Raw genomic sequence first — 20,805 nt, forward strand, 5'->3', positions numbered from 1 at the left:
CCAGCCAGAGCCCGGACTTGAACCCAATCGAACATCTCTGGAGAGACCTGAAAATAGCTGTGCAGCAACGCTCCCCATCCAACGTGACAGAACTTGAGAGCCTCTGCAGAGAATGGGAGAAGCTCCCTAAATACAGGTGTGCCAAGCTTGTAACATCATACCAAAAAATACTTGAGGCTGTAATTTGCTGCCAAAGGTTCTTCAACATAGTAGTGAGTAAAGGGTCTGAATACTTCTGTAAATGTGATATTTCAGCTTAATTTGCTAAAAAAAAAAAAAAAGTTTTTGCTCTGTCATTATGGAGTAATGTGTGTAGATTGATGAGGGGAAAAAATGATTTAATCAATTTTAGAATAAGGCTGTAACATAAACAAAATGTGTAAAAATTCAAGGGGTCTGAATACTCTCCAAATGCACTTTACATAAGGTTGCAGCTTCTAAGGTGCAGGGTTGAGTAACCGGGTGGTAACCAGCTAGTGACAGTGACTAAGTTCAGGGCAGGGTACTGGGTGGAGGCCGGCTAGTGAAGGCTATTTAACCATCTAATTGCCTTGAGATAAAGCTGTATTTCAGTCTTTCTGTCCCAGCTTTGATGCACCTGTACTGACCTTGCCTTCTGGATGACAGCAGGGTGAACAGGCCGTGGCGCGGGTGGTTGATGTCCTTGATGATATTTTTGGCTTTCCTGTGACATGCCTCTCTGTGGGCCAGCCCTGTCAGTAGAGGTTGTGGCTTATGTTTAAAGAATAGCTGAGGAACAGGTGACCATCAGCAGAATAGCTCATGGCAGTGCTACACGTAAGATTGTTTAAAATACCTTGAAAACAAAAAGCATAACCACAATAAAATGTCCGGGCTATGTGACTGTGCAAATATTTACTGCACGTGTATAGGTCTGTGGACTGTATGACTGTCTTCCTCTCTCCATCTGGATGCAAAGCAGTCAGCCTTAGAGAATGTTGATATGGCTAGCCTAGGCTAGTATCTGAGTAATTCTCTGAAGATAAGTTTGATCTACAGTATATTCTAACCACAGTCTGCTCTCACGGTCCATTTACTAAATACAGGATAAGTAGATAAGATTTATGAGACTTGTTTTCAGGCCTTAGATGAACTTTCTGCATCAACAGTAATGCGAGGTGTGTGTGTGTGTGTGTGTGTGTGTGTGTGTGTGTGTGTGTGTGTGTGTGTGTGTGTGTGTGTGTGTGTGTGTGTGTGTGTGTGTGTGTGTGTGTGTGTGTGTGTGTGTGTGTGTGTGTGATCAGCATTTGAAGCTCTGGCCTTGCGTTGTGTCCCCTTTTTTGATCTAATTGTAATGTTCCCTCCCTCTCTCGCGGTAGGTGTCCAGCGGCTACCTTGTAGTGGTGTTTGTGTACGTGACCGAGTTCACCGGCAACAAGGTACGCACGTGGACCTCCATGCACGTGCACGCCGCCTTCGCCGCAGGCGTCATGATGGTGGCGATCACGGGCTACCTAGTGCGTACCTGGTGGATCTACCAGATCATCCTCTCCACCTGCACCTCGCCCTTCCTCTTCTTCTGCTGGAAGTTTCCCGAGACACCCTTCTACCTGATGGCTAACGGGAGGCTCCAGGAGACCCAGGTCCTGTTGGATTCCATAGCCCGCTTCAACGGCCTGGAGCCTGGCCGCCTGAGGGCCGAGGACCTCCTGGAACCCAAGGAGGCTCTGCTGGAGAAGGAGGTGGCACCGGGGAGAGCACAGCCAGCGGAGCCCGAGAGAAAGCTGAGCATCCTGGACCTGTTTGGGACATGGAGGATGGCCTGGAGGACAGTGACAGTGTGGGCAGTGTGGTTCATTGGCAGCCTGGGCTACTACGTCTTCTCCCTGGGCTCCGTCAACCTGGGGGGCAACCAGTACATCAACCTCTTCCTGGCTGGTGAGAGGGGGATGGGGGTTGGTTTGTGTGTGCACCGTATGTACTATGGGTATGTGTGCTTATTATAGAAAACTGGTCTCAGAGCATTTAGCATTATTCTGACACCCCATTTAGTATGATACTGTTGTATATATAGTGTATGTGGACACACCTTCAAATTAGTGGATTCGGGCTATTTCAGCCACACCCATTGCTGACAGGTGTATAAAATCGAGCACATCGCCATGCAATCTCCATAGATAAACACTGGCAGTAGAATGGCCTTACTGAAGAGCTCAGTGACTTTCAACGTCGCACCTTCATAGGATGCCTTGGCCCCTCAGTTTCAGTGAAGGGAAATCTCAACGCTACAGCAGACATCTGCTAAATATGTGTACGTGACCAATAAAATTTGATTTACATTTATTTTACGATGACATTCTAGACGATTCTGTGCTTCCAACTTCGTGGGTACAGTTTGGGGAAAGCTCTTTCCTGGTTCAACATGAGAATGCCTCCATGCACAAAGCAAGGTCCATACAGAAATGGTTTGTTGAGATCGGTGTGGAAGAACTTGACTGCCCTGCACAGAGCCCTAACCTCAACCCCATTGAGGGGGAAGCTTTATGAGTGCAGATTTTAGCTTCCATCAATGTAATTGTCTGCATCATTTTCAATCCCCCATATAGTGTGTGTGTAATATGTTATCCCCTTACCCTATCTCCCCTAATTGAAGTCATGCGTCCTCCGAAACATGACCCGCCAAAAAGCGCTTCTTAACACAGAAACCAGCTGCACCAATGTGTCAGAGGAAACACCATTCAACTGATGACCAAGGTCAGCCTGCAGGCACCCGGCCCGCCACAAGGAGTCGCTAGAGTGTGGTGAGCCAAGCATCCCTGAGTCACCTCTTCACTGTTGACATTGAGACACTGAGACACTGTTGACATTGAGACAACCCGGAAATCAGCTGCACGAAACACCATTCAACCATTCAACAAGCCCCCTCCGGCCAAACCCTCCCCAAATCCGGACAACGCTGGGCAAATTGTGCACCACCCTATGTTACTCCCGGTCACGGAAGTGATCCTGGGATCAAACCCGGGTCTGTAGTGACGCCTCAAGCACCGCTGCGCCACTCAGGAGGCCCCTTAAATGTGACTTTCATATGACTGATGGCTTTAGTGGGTGGTCTAATGATTTAATAATTTCTGCCCTCCGTCATACACCTTCAGGATGAATTGGAACGCCGACTGCGAGCCAGGACTAATCGCACAACAGTAGTGCCCGACCTCATTAATGCTCTTGTGGAAGCAAGTCCCCCGCAACATTGCTTCAGCATCTAGTGGAAAGAGTGGAGGCTGTTGTAGCAGCAAAGAGGGGACCATGATTATGCCTATGATTTCGCAATGAGTCGTTCAACGAGTAGGTGTCCACATACTTTTGGTCATGTAGTGTATATTATGTTTGGTATGGTTACATAAGACAGATGGTTACTCAGAGTTGGGGAGTAATTGTTTGTTACATATAATCTGACTACAAAAAAACGAACTCATCAGTTACCTTACCAGCAAAAATATTGTAATTGGATGACAGATATTTTTGAGAAACTAGATGATTACTTCTTGGATAACTTTTAAATTCAGAAAGGATGTTTGCGAAAAATATTTTTTGACACCTTTATGTTTTCTCAATGACATTCAATTCAGCATTGAAAAAAGCTACAAGTTTAAGTTTGTTTCACCTGAGCAATCATTACACACCAAATGCGTTAGATTGATCCTTTTTGTCGTCTAATGTCTTTTAAGGAGAAAGTAACGTATAACAAAAAGTAATCAAATTAGGTTACTGATTACAATTTTGGACAGGTAACTAGTAACTAACAGATTACATTTACATAAGGCAAAAAAGATTACATAAGGCAAAAACAAAAGGACAGTGGTTGGTCGGGGCAGATGGGTTGGCATATAACGGGAGCGTCTAGCACCCCAAAAGTTTTGAGTTCGAATCTCATCACGGACAACTTTAGCATATTAGCTACTTTTCAACTACTTTTTGGGATTATGTAATTTATCATATGTCTTGGAGGACGTATACAGGGTTCAATAGGTTACTTTCTAAATGTAATCTGTTAGTTACTAGTTACCTGTCAAATTGTAATCGGTAATGTAACTTTGATTACCCAAACTCAGTAACGTAATCTGATTACTTCCTTTGACTTTTCCTTTTCCTTCTCCCTTGAGGCATTAGAAGAACACAACAATGTATATTACCAATTGAACGACATCCATTGCAGACTAAATCAATGTTAGAGTTTACATAGCTGGCCATATATGGATGTCGCATTTTACTTTATAGGTTGGTTATGTAGGCTTCTTCTAACCTATATGATAGCTCGGGTGTTTAAGTCTATCAAAAGTGTGTGGGTTTGAGCATGTGTCCGTTAGGCCTATGCAAAAATTTGATTGAGCAATAAAAGCCCCACTCGTGGTCTTAAATTAAAACTTGTTTTTGACAGTATGGAGCACAATACCACAGAGGAGTTTAGAAGGGAGGAACTCCATCTAAATTGTATTCCATAGGCTGGGATCCACACTATGCAGCTGTTGCAAGTATGCATTTTTCACTGGCATCCATTGTTCGCAAAAACAATGATTGATAGACAGCTTAAACGTCTTCAATGTTCTAGTACACCAATACAGAACCATAGGCTAAATAAATGGGGCATATAAGCAGACAATGGAAAGCTCTTACAATATTCGATGATGACATTTCTCTATAACAGGCGATAGGCTACATGTGCACCACCAAGTCAGAACAGTAGGCTAAGTTATGATGGGAAAAGGGAACAAATTATTACTGTGAGGCACATGGGCTACTAACAGCTTACTACACAACATACACTTAGTATTACTTTCTTAGCTACAGTATACATATCTCCCTGACATATGACATCATTTATGCAGCAGCATGCAAGACGTTTTTGGACCCACCTTGTTGTGCCGTGCTCACTTGAACAGGAAGGTTGGTGGCGGACCTTCTTGTAGGCTCTAGAAAAAAGCCCAAAATCCTGACTTGGAATTCCGAGTTTGATTTGATTTTCTGTATTTTCCCAGTCGGAGCTAGTTTTATCCGAGTTCCCAGTTGCCTTGAACTCACTGACGTCTGTGATTTCCCAGTTCAGAGTTTCCAGTTGTTTTGAACGTGGCAGAAGTCATGCTGGATTGACAATGTATTCAAATACATGGCGAATGTATTCAAAATGCGTTACCCCCTTTTGCGTGATATCCAATTGGTAGTTACGATCTTGTTTCATCATTGGAACTCCCCTACGACCTCGGCAAATCCAGCCGCACTAATGTGTCAGAGGACAAACTGTCGAACTGACGACCGTAGTCTATCGACCAGCCCGCCACAAGGAGTCGCTAGAGCACAAGGAGACAAGGACATCCCGGCTGGCCAAACCCTCCCCTAACTCAGACGACGCTGGACCATTTGTGCGCCATCCCATGGGTCTCCCGGTCACGGCCGGCTGTGACAGCCTGGGATCGAACCTGGGGCTGCAGTGGCGCTTTTGCACTCATTGTTGAATTTCCGATTTCTAACTTGTTGTGTAATATTTATGTTCAATGGCCGATGAGCACCGATACGTTTTATCTATAATTTCTCTTCATATGACAAGGATTTGCCAGTAAATTACCGACTTAATGCGTGATGATGACTCCTTGTCTAGATTGCTAGCTAAGATTTTGAAAGTATGATGTTGACATGATCAGTCCAATCAAAGCTACGGTAGATATAACATGATTTGACGTCATTTTATCTTTTGGCCAATGACCTTGAGCCTTCATGTATGGGTACTTCCAATGTAAGTATATGGCAGCAACCAAGGGGATTGAATTTTCGAGCTCTACCCGTAGATTTTGCGGTGACGTAGTGTCCCCATGACCGACAGAAAGCTGAGCCAATCACGGCACAACTAGAGAACATTACCAACCCCTACGCTTTGTATTTTCCACTGGCTGCCCCACCACCACAGAAAGCACTGAGCTAGGCTGTAACACCTACATTTTGGAGCTGCTTTAAGAAAGCGAGAAAGCGAAAAAGAGACCATGTTTGTATGCGGCTTTATTAACAAGCAAAACAGGAATACTTAAAAAACATTTTTTTTAGCTAAACCGCTGGGGCTCAAAACAGGTGTGCTACTAACAGCTAGCCCCCCTTGTTGTCCCGAACCAGGGAGGTTCTGCGCCGCAACAAATGTGACTGCCCTTCTTGACAAAGTTACCAACGGGTTAAGCCACTCTAGAGTGGCTAATTCCGCGACATTTCAAGCTAGCTATGGAGTGAGTTTACATACACCTACATATGCAGCATTACCAGGAATGCTGTCTCCGCAAACGTGGGAACTTTTATTTGTCACATGCGCTGAATACAACAGGTGTAGACCTTACAGTGAAACGCTTACTTGGGTCATTCCAGAATTAGAGGACATTTTCTGTCCCACACATGAAATTTCAAATAATCCATGCCCAAAATATTTGTCCTGAGACAAAATGTAATTATAGTTGTCGGAAAAAAAGTGGTTCCAAAATTATTTAAAATACCAAATAACTCTCGAGCACCCCTTAAAATTGCATTTTTCTCTTGTCCCGCCTTCTTGATGACCAACTTGCACATCAAATATAACACTTAAAATAAGATTTCAATCTGCTTTTTTTGGTATGATTTTGTTTATATATGTCTCTTGTAATTGTTAAAACTATTTGTTTAATCATCAACATTTTTTAAATGATATCAAAGTTGTTTTGATATCAAGTTGTGTGCCACAACATGCAAGCAGCCCTGGTAATGAAACCAATCTACCCTGGCAGAGGAAGAGAAAAAACAGTTAGTCACATGAGACAGAGGAAATTGCATCGTCAAGCCATTTGCTAACACCATAGGTAAACCAAAGTTAAGTCCTCTCTTCTATTTTTCCAATCTTTTCAGCCTTGATTGAGTGTGTCACTCTAACCAACACAACCCTGTTACTCATATAATCAGAATAAGACAAATTCATTTCAAAGTTTTCTGTTTTTATATATATATAACTAAGTTTGTCCTCGACCTTGACAGTAACGCTACATTCCACAGCTAGCATCTATTCCTGAGAAAAAGCTAACATTAGCATTGATTTACAACCCTGTTACTTAAAACCGTGTTCCTATAATTCAAGTAACAGTGTTGCACTGCAGTAACAGGGTTGTATCTCCTTCAGTTCACTAAGAAGGGACAATCTATTATCTATAGTCAAATTAACACTAGAACTGCGATTTGCCATGTCATTCGACAGAGGTCTGGCACACCATTGAGAGCTCCAGAAGTTCAGTTGCCACCTCTATAACATCAGACAGCAATATGCTTTCTCTCGGGCCCTGAAGCTGAACCTCCCTGCAAATGAAAGTGCAGTCCATATTGACTTCTCTGAGAACTACGGCTGCAAGTACAGCGCTCAAGTACAAGCTGTCCATTTTGATGCATCACACCAACAGGCCACTTTGCACACTGGGGTTTACTATGTGTGTGGGGTGGAGGCATCTGCCCCTACCTCCTTCTGCACTGTATCGGCATCCAGACTGAAGGGACCACCTGCCATACGGCAACACCTGGAGCCCATCCTGAGGGAAATTCGAGAGATGCCCGGATGTGACAACCATCCATTTTTTTTAGCGACGGTCCCTGCACACAGTAGAAGTAGCGTGGGAATTTTTACCTCTTTTGTACTGACATTTTCAAGAAGGGGTTTACAAGAGGATCCTGGAAGTACTTCGAAGCCAGTCAGGGCAAAGGTGCCCCAGATGGTGTGGGTGGCACATTCAAGAGGAGGGCCGCCTTGTCAGCCAAGGAGTTGATATCCCCATGGCGTTGTCCCTGTATCAAACTCTGAGTGAGGGACGATCAAAGGTGAAATTGTTTTACATTCAGGAGCAAGCTATGGAGGATGCAGTGAAAGAAATGCTAGCTTCCAGCCGTACCGTCCACGATGAGGCCCCGCCTGGGAAAATTCTCTACCGCGACGTCAGCTGCATGCGCTCTGCAACAGAGAATCTGGAGTGTGATTGCCAAAAAACAAAGTGCTTCAACTTTAATCCCACAGATGACCACACAGAAGACCCCATAAGAAGTGTAGTGGCACAGTCCAGAGGTTGTGGGGATATGGTGTGCCCTGGTGTAGGACCACGCCATCTACCCAGGGATCAAACCAAGAAGTGAAATGTATGCATAGAGTGGGTGAACCGTCCCTCAGCGGCCAGAAAAAAACGATCTCCTTTGGTATCCCTTTGAGGATGTGCTGACCCTCATTCCTCCCCCAGAGAACGTTACCTCACGCCACATGGTCATCGCAAGTGAGGTATGGGATACTCTGGCCAGCCACTAAAATTACATCTGAACATTATAACAACAGCTTTCTAAAATATTGATCAGTTCATGACTATTTTTGATATGCTCATTCATTTTAATGCCAGGTTGTCGGACCACTGTAATATGACACATTTTTACGTTTGTCCATTGAATATTTGATCAGATCCAGTTTGTGGTCTTGTTGACGTGTTTATTTTTTATCATTCCTACTCATCCTGTTGATCCTCCTTCGAAAAGATATATACAATATTATTACACAACTTTCCTGTGGTCCTGGGTATTTATTTGTCACGTTTATGTCATGATCTACAATCAAACATGTAATCCATTCAACCTTGTTACTTTGCGCCACCCTTTCAACCCTGTTACCATGTCAGATTTTCTCAACTCACGAGGGTTTAGCCTATTGTCCTTTTAATAGTTTGAATGATCACATGCATAACGTATGAGCAAATATTTGAAAATAAATACTGAAATTAGTTTTTTTTAAACATGTGACTATTGAAAAGTTGGACAAGAGATTTCAAAGTTGCTTAAATGAATATAAGTCAAGTCTTATCTGAAATCAAACGAGTATTCAATGTGAATGTGAATGTGCCGTAGAGTTATTAAAGTGACTCTGCATTGATAACAAACGGAGTAGCAGCAGCGTAAAAGACGGGGGGGGGGGGTGCAATGCAAATTGTCTGGGTAGCCATTTGATTAGATGTTAGATTTGATTAGATGTCTTATGGCTTGGGGATAGAAGCTGTTTAGAAGCCTCTTGGACCTAGACCTGGCACTCCGGTACCGCTTGACATGCGGTAGCAGAGAGAACAGTCTTTGACTAGGGTGGCTAGAGTCTTTGACAATTTTTAGGGCCTTCCTCTGATATAGAGGTCCTGGATGGCAGGAAGCTTGGCCCCAGTGATGTACTGAGCAGTATGCAATACCCTCTGTAGTGCCAAGCAATTGCCGTACCAGGCAGTGATGCATCCAGTCAGAATGCTCTCGATGTTGCACCTGTAGAACCTTTTGAGGATCTCAGGACCCATGCCAAATCTTTTTAGTTTCCTGAGGGCGAATAGGCTTTGTTGTGCCCTCTTCACAACTGTCTTGGTGTGTTTGGACCATTCTAGTTTGTTGTTGATGTGGACACCAAGGAATTTGAAGCGCTCAACCTGCTCCACTACAGTCCCGTCGATGAGAATGGGGGCGTGCTCGGTCCTCCTTTTCCTGTATTCCACAATCATCTCCTTAGTCTTGGTTACGTTGAGGGATAGGTTGTTATTCTGGCACCACCCGGCCACGTCTCTGACCTCCTTGTCTCGTCGTTGTCGGTGGTCAGGCCTACCACTGTTGTGTCGTCTGCAAACTTAATGATGGTGTTGGAGTCGTGCCTGGCCTTGCAGTCGTGGGTGAACAGGGAGTACAGAAGGGGACTGATAACGCACCCCTGTGGAGTTCCAGTGTTGAGGATGAGCGTGGCAGATGTGTTGCTACCTACCCTCACCACATGGGGGCGGCTCGTCGCGAAGTCCAGGATCCAGTTGCAGAGGGAGGTGTTTAGTCCCAGGATCCTTAGCTTAGTGATGAGCTTTGAGGTGAGCTGTAGTCAATGAATAGCATTCTCACATAAGTGTTCCTTTTGTCCAGGTGGAAAAGGGCAGTGTGGAGTGAAATAAAGATTCCATCATCTGTGGATCTGTTGGGGCAGTATGCAAATTAGAGTGGGTCTAGGTTTTTTGGGATAATGGTGTGGATATGAGCCATGACCAGCCTTCAAAGCACTTCATGGCTACATACGTGAAGACTACTGGTCGGTAGTCATTTAGGCAGGTTACCTTAGTGTTCTTGGGCACAGGGACTATGGTTGTTGCTTAAAACATGTTGGAATTAGACTCTAGCTAGTGCCATTGATACTCTCAATGATCTCAAAGGATAAACAGTCTCATCACCAGGGCCTTTCAGTCAAATAACAGCCACAGCTGGCCCAGTACCAGATGTCACCACACATAATGTCCCCATGCCAGCAATGCCTGCCCCCTTGCCCTGACATCTTCTGTGATTGGCTGTTTCTAGGTGCAGTGGAGTTCCCTTCCTACCTGATTGGCTGTTATGCGATGGACCGGGTGGGCAGGAAGAGGACATGTGCCCCAGCTCTGCTGCTGGCTGGAACGGCCTGCATGCTCATCATTGTGGTGCCAAAAGTATGTACCAACAATCACGTGTGTTTGTGTGTGAGCTAGAGAGAAATCAAAGGATATGATCCACCCAGAAAATATGATCCCATTTGCCCAATGTGGACAAGATGTACAGGGGATAGCCAACACACAGCCTACACCAAGCCCACAGCAGCCAAACACAGGGTAGCCTACACCAGTCCAGCATAGGCTAGCGGACACCAGCCCAACATGGGCCAGGCCACACCAAGCCCTGCACAGGCTAACCCACACTAAGCCCAGCTACTTCATAATGCAGAGGCTCATTACAATATTTTGGGCCGTGGTTTGCATATGCGTTAATTCATGTTGTTAAGCTAAAAAAGAATACAACCAAGGAGAGTTTGGATCTTTAAAGCCAATTATCTCTGAAAAGATATAAAAGAATATTTTAACCTTGTAGTTCAAAGTTCACAAAAGTATATTTGTTCAACCATTACTGAGAGTGTTGTTCCAGTTAAAATGTTCTGTTGTGTGGAATCACAATGTGTTTGTTATGCATGTTACCAATGATAAAGTCTGTAAAATTACTTAGATAACTGCATGTGATATTAGAGAAACATTTAAGTTTCTCTGGCTTCTAATCTGTGACTGGATATTTTATTTCTGATGCTCCGTACCCGTGACTGTGCAGATTCTCGCAGTATCTCACAGGGAATGTCAAAATCAAAATCATGTCAAAATCTTTTTAGATACATACCTGTAGTTAAATGCCAAAATATAATATTTTCCAATGTCACTGAGCAAGAAAGAAACAACCAAAACATCCATAGCCTCTACAATATTGAAACATGATTTTGTCATGAGTACCATTTCCTTGATTTTTGCAGACCCATGACTATGGTGTATCAAAATTAGCTAGCAAACGTTAGCATGCTAGCGACTCTAGTCAGCATAGGCTGCTACATGATAATCAGCCCACGTTAGCTAGCCAGCATTAGTTAGCCCACCTAACTAGCTGTAGTCCAATGGGAACCGATGCAACCCTGCTGGCTACGTCGCTAGCTAGATGACCAGTGGTGACAGTGAGGTCCCTATGAGATTCAAGCCTTTAATAAGTGCCATCGTGTAGGAATAGCAAAGAAAATACTGGTTTTCATCAAGGGTCTCTCTGTACAGTACTTTGCTCCTTTCATCTGGATGGTGCCAGGTTTCCTCCAGACGTGACGCTTGGCATTCAGGCCAAAGAGTTCAATCTCGGTTTCACAAGACCACAGAATCTTTTTTTATCATAGTCTGAGAGTTCTTTAGGTGCCTCCTTTAGGTGCCTTTTGGCAAACTCTTAGCGAGCTGTCATGTGCCTTTTACTGAAGAGTGGCTGCCATCTGGCCACTCTACCACAAAGGCCTGATTGGTGGAGTGCTGCAGAGATGGTATCCTTCTGGAAGTTTTTCCCGTCTCCATAGAGGAACTCTGGAGCTCTGTCAGAGTGACCATCAAGTTCTTGGTCACCTCCTTGACCAAGGCCCTTCTCCCCCGATTGCTCAGTTTGGCCGGGCTGCCAGCTCTAGGAAGAGTCTTGGTGGTTCCAAACTTCTTCCATTTAAGAATGGAGGCCACTGGTCTTGGGGACGTTCAATGTTTCACACCTGTTTTGATACCCTTCACCAGATCTGTGCCTTGACACAATCCTTTTGCAAAGCTCTATGGACAATTCCTTTGACCTCATGGTATGGTTTTTGTTCTAACATACACTGTCAACTGAGGGAACTAATATAGAAAATGTGGTGCCTTTCCAAATCATGTCCAATCAATTGAATTTACCACAGGTGGACTCTAATCAAGTTGTAGAATCACCTCAAAGATGATCAATGGAAATCGGATTCAACTGAGCTCAATTTCGAGTCTCATAGCAAAGGGTCTGAATACTTTTTTTATACATTTGCAAACAATTCTAAAAACCTGTTTTCACTTTGTCATTATGGGGTATTGTGTGTAGATTGATGAGGATTTTTTTCTTTAATCCATTCTAGAGTAAACCTGTAACGTAACAAAATGTGGAAAAAGGGAAGGGGTCTGAATACTTTCCACATGCACTGTATACAGTTGGCTGGGCTTCCCGTGCATCGGCAAGACAGAACAACTACCTCCGGTATGACGAAGGGGGGTGGTGTGTGTCTATTTGCCAATAACATCTGGTGCGCAAAGTACTATCAAGGAAGTCTCGAGGTATTTTTCGCCTGAGGTAAAGTACCTCATGATAAGCTGTAGTCCACACTATCTACCAAGAGTTTTCATCTATATTTTTCGTAGCTGTCTATTTACCACCACAAACCGATGCTGGCACTAAGATCACACTCAACGAGCTGTGTAAGACCATAAGCAAACATGTAAATGCTCATCCTGAAGGTGCGCTCCTAGTGGCCGGGGACTTTTACCTAATTTCTACCAGCATGCCACATGTGCAACCAATGGAGAAAAAAAACTCTACACCACCTTTACTCTACACACAGAGACACTTACAAGCTCTTCCTCAACCTCCATTTGGCAAATATGACTCTAATTCTATCCTCCTGATTTCTGCTTACAAGCAAAGACTAAAGCAGGAAGTACTAGTGACTCGCTCAATACGGAAGTGGTCAGATGACGCAGATGCTACGCTACAGCACTGTTTTGTTAGCACAGACTGGAATATGTTCCCGGATTCATCCAATGGCATTGAGGAGTATATCACCTCAGTCACCAGCTTCATCAATAAGTGCATCAATGACATCGTCCCCACAGTAACCGTAGGTACATATCCCAAACAGAAGCAATGGATTACAGGCAACATCTGCACCAAGCTATAGGCTAGAGCTTCCGCTTTCAAGGAGCGGAACACTAATCCCACTATGCCCTCAGCCAAACCATCAAACAGGCAAAGCATCAATACAGGACTAAGATTGACACTTACTACACTGGCTCTAATACTCGTCGGATGTTCCAGACTATTACGGACTACAAAGGGAAACCCAGCCACAAGCTACCCAGTGACGCAAGCCTACCAGACGGGCTAAATGCCTTTTATGCTCGCTTCGAGGATAGCACCCCAGCTAACAATCACAGACCATCATATTTCAACCTTCCAGGTGCGACACAAAACCCAGAAATAAAGATATAATTCATGCCTTACCTTTGACGAGCTTCTTCTGTTGGCACTCCAATATGTCCCATAAACATCACAAATGGTCCTTTTGTTCGATTAATTCCGTCGATATATATCCAAAATGTCAATTTATTTGGTGCGTTTGATCCAGAAAAACACCGGTTCCAACTTGCACAACGTGACGACCAAATATCTCAAAAGTTACCGTTAAGCGTTGTCCAAACATTTCAAACTACTTTTGTAATACAACTTTAGGTATTTTTTTATGTAAATAATCAATAAAACTGAAGACGGGAGAATCTGTGTTCAATACCGGAGGAAAACAATGTGTAGCATGCTTTCTGGTCACGCGCCTCTAACAAACGGTACACTTCACTGGAGCCTCATTCTGAACATGGCTACTTCTTCATTTCTCAAAGGTAAAACCTCAACCAATTTCTAAAGACTGTTGACATCCAGTGGAAGCAATAGGAACTGCAGGAAGGTCCCTTAGAAATCTCGATCCCAAATGAAAACCCATTTAAAAGAGTGACCTCAAAAAAAAAAAAAATGAATGGTTTGTCCTCGGGGTTTTGCCTGCCAAATAAGTTATGTTATAGTCACAGACATGATTCAAACAGTTTTAGAAACTTTAGATTGTTTTTTATCCAATACTACTAATAATATGCATATATTAGCATATGGGACTGAGTAGGAGGGAGTTTACTCTGGGCACGCTTTTCATCCAAATGTGAAAATGCTGCCCCCTATCCTAGAGAAGTTAAAGCAACTCAGCGTTTCACACCATAGTGCCCACAAAACTCATCACAAAGCTAAGGGCCCTGGGACTGAACACCTCCCGCTGCAACTGGATCCTGGACTTTCTGACGGGCCGCCCCCAGGTGGTAAGGGTAGACAACATCACATCTGCCATGCTGATCCTCAACACAGGGGCCCCTCGGGGGTGCGTGCTTAGTCCCCTCCTGTACTGTCTGTTCACCCATGACTGCGTGGCCAAGCACGACTCCAACACCATCACTGCTGCTACGCTCTGTTTATTGTCTATGCATCGTCACAATAGCCCTACCTACATGTACATATTACCTCGACTAACCTGTACCCCCGCACATTGACTCGGTTCCGGTGCCACATGTATATAGCCCCGTAATTGTTATTTTATTGTGTTACTTTGAAATGTAGTTAATATAGTAAATATTTTATAAACTGCATTGTTAGTTAATGGCTTGTAAGTAAGCATTTTACGGTAAGGTCTACCTACACCTGTTGTATTCGGCGCATGTGACAAATAACATTTGATTTGTTCCAAGGCACTTCAATTTTTTGTCTTGCACATTCACCCTCTGAATGGCACACATACATAATCCATGTCTCAATTGTCTCAAGGCTTAAAAATCCTCCTTTAACCTGTCTCCTCCCGTTAACCTACACTGATTGAAGTGGCTTTAACAAGTGACATCAATAAGGGATCATAGCTTTCACCTGAATTCACCGGGTCAGACTATGCCATGGAAAGAGCAGGTGTTGCTAATGTTTTGTACACTCAGTGCATTTAACATCACGTAAAATGCATATAATGCCTTAAAATGTATTCCAGAGATACATGTACATATATTTTCTCAAATGCATGTAATGCCTGACAATATTCCAGAAATGCATGGATATGACATCTAGTCTACAGGGTGGCCAAAGGGGTTCCTAATTCCGCTTCTTCAATTACTCTTTAGAGTTGTTGAATGGAGATAATGTTTTAGGGCCACCAAGCCATTGTTAAAAGGTTTCTAGCCTGTCCATCTATCAGTAACAGGGTGGACGTGCTTGACCCGCTCAGTTTTCCACCACAAAACACCAGAAAATGGCCAAAAAGAGTATAACCAGCATCTGCTTTTACACTATGATTTGACTATTAGATTTTTCCATGTTTCTTTTGAAATACATTTTTCTAAGGAATAGTTTCACCAAATTAAAATGAGAGATCAGTTCACGTGACCTTAAAATGAGAGACAGCTGTAAATGAATGACTAATCACGTGAAGTAATTCATAATCCTAAATAGGGCTTTACAATAATGGTGAAAATCTGATTTATTGAATACTTCAAGTGGTCTATTTTAAAGGGCACTTCATTTCATATAACAGGATTTTAACATTCAATATTGGTGCATAATTGCTACTTATCCAATAGGTTACAAAATCTATTCTATCTACACGATTTTATCCTATAGGATTACAATCCTATAGAATTATATCCTATAGAATAAAAACCAAAAAAATCATATAGTATGAAGTCCTATAGGAGTCTAATAGGACTGGTTCCAAAATCTGATATGATTTTTCTATTGGATTCTGTTCAAAAATCGAATCAATCAATCAATCAAATGTATTTATAAAGCCGTTTTTACATCAGCCGATGAAACTCAGCCTAAAATCCCAATCAGTAAGCAATGCAGATATAGAAGCACAGTGGCTAGGAAAAACTCGCCAGAAAGGCAGGAACCTAGGAAGAAACCTAGAGAGGAACCAGGCTCTGAGGGGTGGCCAGTCCTCTTCTGACTGTGCCGGGTGGAGATTATAACAGAACATGGCCAAGATGTTCAAACGTTCATAGATGACCAGCAGGGTCTTATGATGATGATAATAATAATAATAGTAATCACAGTGGTTGTAGAGGGTGCAACAGGTCAGCACCTCAGGTGTAAATGTCAGTTGGCTTTTCATAGCCGATCATTCAGAGTTAGACAGCAGGTGCGGTAGAGAGAGAGTCAAAAACGGCAGGTTTGGGACAAGGTAGCACGTCCTGTGAACAGGTCAGTGTTCCATAGCCGCAGGCAGAACAGTTGAAACTGGAAACTTAAATTCACACCGGATAAGACACGATAAATACTCCAGATATAACAGACTGACCCTAGCCCCCCAACACACAAACAATTGCAGAATAAATACTGGAGGCTGAGACAGGAGGGGTCGGGTGTCATGACTTCCGCCGAAGTTAACTCCCCTGCCTGTTCGGGCGGTGCTCGGCGGTCGTCGTCACCGTCCTACTAGCCGCCACCGATCCCTTTTTCGTTTGTCTGTTTGTTTTGTCTTATTAGTTGCACCTGTTTTTTGTTTCGTAATGAGTATCCCTATAATTAGGAGTTTGACCCGCCCTTGTTTTGTGCGGGATTGTTTTTGGTTACGTGTGTGTATGTTTGGGTTTTGGCAAGTGTTTCTCTCTGCGCCCTTGATGTTCGGGCTTATTCAGTTTTGAATTAAGAAAAAATATAAGGAATATTTTTTTCCAAAGCGGCTCTCTCTCTCTCTGCGTCTGGTTCTTTCGCCAACCTAGTTCCGCGTGACAGAATCCCGCACCACACAAAATGGAACCAGCAGGAGCAGCCGCGTCTCCTCTCCCATCGATGGAGGAAAGGGTCCTCCATCACACCAGTGTTCTCCACCGTATTGGGTCGGCTATGGACCAAATGATGGAGAGGATGGATCGATGGGAGAGGAGTGGCCTTCCCACCTCATCTCCAGCACCCCCTCCTCCAACACCTCCTGTTCCTGTTTCAGCATCCGGCTCCGGGGCTCTTCGGCTGGCGCTCCCACGGGAGTATGATGGAACGGCGGCCGGGTGTCAGGGGTTTCTTCTTCAGCTGGAGCTTTACCTGGCGACCGTTCGTCCTACTCCCTCCGGAGAGGAGAGCGTGTGCGCCCTCGTCTCCTGTTTGACTGGACGAGCTCTTGAATGGGCCAACGCAGTGTGGAATGGCCCAGACTCGGCGAGGGATCATTACCCTGAGTTCACCCGCCGATTCCGAGCTGTGTTTGACCACCCACCAGAGGGTCGTGCGGCGGGTGAACGGCTGTTCCACCTGCGTCAGGAGACGAGGAGCGTACAGGACTTTGCCCTGGAGTTCAGGACCTTGGCTGCAGGAGCAGGGTGGAACGACAGGGCCTTAATAGACCATTTCCGATGTAGCCTTAGGGAGGACGTCCGCAGGGAGCTAGCGTGTCGGGACACCACACTCACGCTGGACGAACTTATTGACATGGCCATCCGTCTCGACAACCTGCTGGCTGCCCGCGGACGTTCGGAACAGGTCCTGTCGTTCCCACCTCCCAGCTCTCCTGCTCCTATCCCTATGGAGTTAGGGGGGGCAGCGTCAAGGGGGACCGGAGGAGGAGTGTCCTCCTGCACCAGTTGTGGTCGGCGAGGGCACACGGCCGACCGGTGCTGGAGGAACTCTTCTGGGAGTCGGGAGGGCAGGCGGAACACTACTCGATCACCCCAGGTGAGTCAGCACCAGACTTACCCAGAGCTTCCTGTTAGTCATATGTTTGTGTTAACCTATTTCCCCGGGTTTTCTCCCTCTCTACAGCATAAGGCGCTAGTCGATTCAGGCGCAGCTGGGAATTTCATTGATCGGGGGCTCGCATTAAGGCTAGGGATTCCCCTTGTGTCGTTAGAGTTACCTTTCCCCGTGCACTCCTTAGATAGCCGACCATTAGGGTCAGGAATGGTCAGGGAGGCCACGGTACCACTGGACATGGTAACGCAGGGTAGTCATAAGGAGCAGATTAGTCTGTTCCTTATCGACTCACCTGCGTTTCCAGTGGTGTTGGGAATTCCCTGGCTAGCTCAGCACAACCCGGTGATTTCCTGGCAACAGAGGGCTCTGAAGGGGTGGTCAGAGGAGTGTTCAGGCAGGTGTCTAGGAGTTGCCGTTGGTGCGACTACGGTGGAGAGTCCAGACCAGGTTTCCACCGTGCGCATTCCCTCTGAATATGCCGATTTGGCTATCGCCTTCAGTAAAAGGAAGGCGACCCAATTACCACCCCATCGACGAGGGGACTGCGCGATAAACCTCCTGGAGAACGCTGCACTTCCTAGGAGTCACGTGTATCCTTTGTCTCAGGAGGAGACAGCGGCTATGGAGACATATGTTACTGAATCACTGGGACAGGGATACATTCGGCCCTCTGCATCACCTGTCTCCTCGAGCTTCTTTTTTGTGAAAAAGAAGGATGGCGGTTTACGCCCGTGCATTGATTATCGAGGTCTAAATTCCATCACAGTGGGGTTTAGTTACCCCCTACCTCTCATCGCTACGGCGGTGGAATCATTTCACGGGGCACGCTTTTTCACAAAATTGGACCTGAGGAGTGCGTATAATTTGGTGCGTATCCGGGGAGGAGATGAGTGGAAAACTGCATTTAGTACTACATCTGGCCATTATGAGTACCGCGTCATGCCATATGGGTTAAAAAATGCTCCAGCTGTCTTTCAATCCTTCGTAGATGAGATTCTCCGAGACCTGCTCGGGCAGGGAGTGGTAGTGTACATTGATGACATCTTGATCTACTCTGCCACCCGCGCGGCGCATGTGTCTCTGGTGCGTAAGGTACTTGGGCGACTGTTGGAGCATGACCTGTATTGCAAGGCGGAGAAATGTGAGTTCTTCAAACAGGCCGTTTCCTTCCTGGGTTATCGTATTTCCACCTACGGGGTGGTGATGGAGGAGAACCGCGTTACAGCCGTGCGTAATTGGCCGACTCCGACCACGGTGAAAGAGGTGCAGCGGTTTTTAGGGTTTGCCAATTACTACCGGAGGTTTATCCGGGGTTTTGGTCAGGTGGCTGCTCCCATTACCTCACTGCTGAAGGGAGGACCGGTGCGCTTGCGTTGGTCAGCAGAGGCGGACAGAGCTTTCAGTTGTCTGAAGGAGCTGTTTACCAATGCGCCCGTGTTGGCGCATCCGGACCCCTCTTTAGCGTTCATAGTGGAGGTGGACGCGTCCGAGGCGGGGGTCGGGGCCGTGCTGTCCCAGCGCTCGGGCGAACCACCCAAGCTCCGCCCTTGTGCCTTCTTTTCGAGGAAGCTCGGTCCGGCGGAGCGAAACTATGATGTGGGGGACCGGGAGTTGTTAGCTGTAGTCAAGGCTTTGAAGGTGTGGAGACATTGGCTTGAGGGGGCGAAACACCCTTTTCTCATCTGGACTGACCATCGTAATCTCGAGTACATACGGGAAGCGAGGAGACTAAATCCGCGTCAGGCTAGATGGGCCATGTTTTTCACCCGGTTTCAGTTCACCATCTCGTACCGACCAGGCTCCCAAAACACCAAGGCCGATGCGCTGTCCCGTCTCTATGATACCGAGGAGCGGTCCGTTGAGCCAACTCCCATCATTCCACCTTCATGTCTAGTGGCACCGGTGGTATGGGAGGTGGACGCGGAGATAGAGAGAGCCTCACGGTTAGAGCAGACCCCTCCTAACTGTCCAGCAGGGGTTCAGTACGTGCCGGGAGGGGTCCGGGATAAACTAATCCGTTGGGCTCATACTCTCCCCTCCTCGGGTCATCCTGGCATCGAGAGGACAGTGCGGAGTCTTAGAGGGAGATACTGGTGGCCCACGTTGGCTAAGGACGTGAGATTTTATGTCTCCTCCTGCTCGGTGTGTGCTCAGAGCAAGGCTCCTCGGCACTTGCCTAGAGGGAAGTTACAGCCCCTCCCCGTTCCACAACGGCCGTGGACACACTTATCGGTGGACTTTCTTACCGATCTTCCCCCGTCCCAGGGAAGTACTACGATTTTGGTCGTTGTGGATCGGTTTTCTAAGTCCTGCCGTCTCATCCCGTTGCCCGGTCTCCCTACGGCCCTGCAGACTGCGGAGGCCTTGTTTACCCATGTCTTCCGGCACTATGGGGTGCCTGAGGATATCGTTTCTGATCGGGGCCCCCAATTCACGTCCAGAGTCTGGAGGGCGTTTATGGAAAGACTGGGGGTCTCGGTCAGCTTGACCTCGGGTTTTCACCCCGAGAGTAATGGGCAGGTGGAGCGCGTAAACCAGGATGTGGGCAGGTTTCTGCGGTCATATTGCCGGGACCGGCCTGGTGAGTGGGCGAGGTATGTTCCTTGGGCTGAGCTCGCTCAGAACTCCCTCCGCCACTCCTCAACGAACATGTCCCCGTTTGAGTGTGTGTTAGGTTACCAGCCGGTCCTGGCCCCATGGCACCAGAGTCAGACCGAGGCTCCTGCGGTAGAGGAATGGGTACAGCGCTCCAAGGACACCTGGAAAGCCGTCCAGGAATCGCTAAAGTTAGCAGGACAACGGCAGAAGAGGAGCGCTGACCAGTACCGCAGTGAGGCCCCCGTGTTCACACCGGGGGACAGGGTCTGGCTCTCGACCCGAAACCTGCCTCTCCGCCTGCCCTGTCGGAAGCTGGGGCCGCAGTATGTGGGGCCGTTTAAAGTCCTGAGG

The 20,805-nt window shown here is 46.1% G+C and overlaps 1 protein-coding gene across 1 annotated transcript in view; it reads left to right on the plus strand.

The window, feature by feature from the left end:
* The window catches only part of LOC129817150 (solute carrier family 22 member 16-like), a 56,292-nt gene that overhangs the window by 18,604 nt on the left and 16,883 nt on the right, over positions 1-20,805 (plus strand). The window contains exons 4-5 of the mRNA XM_055872099.1: positions 1,341-1,899; positions 10,345-10,472. Of these exons, the coding sequence (XP_055728074.1) occupies positions 1,341-1,899; positions 10,345-10,472 (687 nt within the window). The remainder of the gene's footprint in view (positions 1-1,340; positions 1,900-10,344; positions 10,473-20,805) is intronic.

This window comes from Salvelinus fontinalis, chromosome 20 (assembly GCF_029448725.1).
Source record: "Salvelinus fontinalis isolate EN_2023a chromosome 20, ASM2944872v1, whole genome shotgun sequence".
In the NCBI taxonomy this organism is placed as follows: domain Eukaryota; kingdom Metazoa; phylum Chordata; class Actinopteri; order Salmoniformes; family Salmonidae; genus Salvelinus; species Salvelinus fontinalis.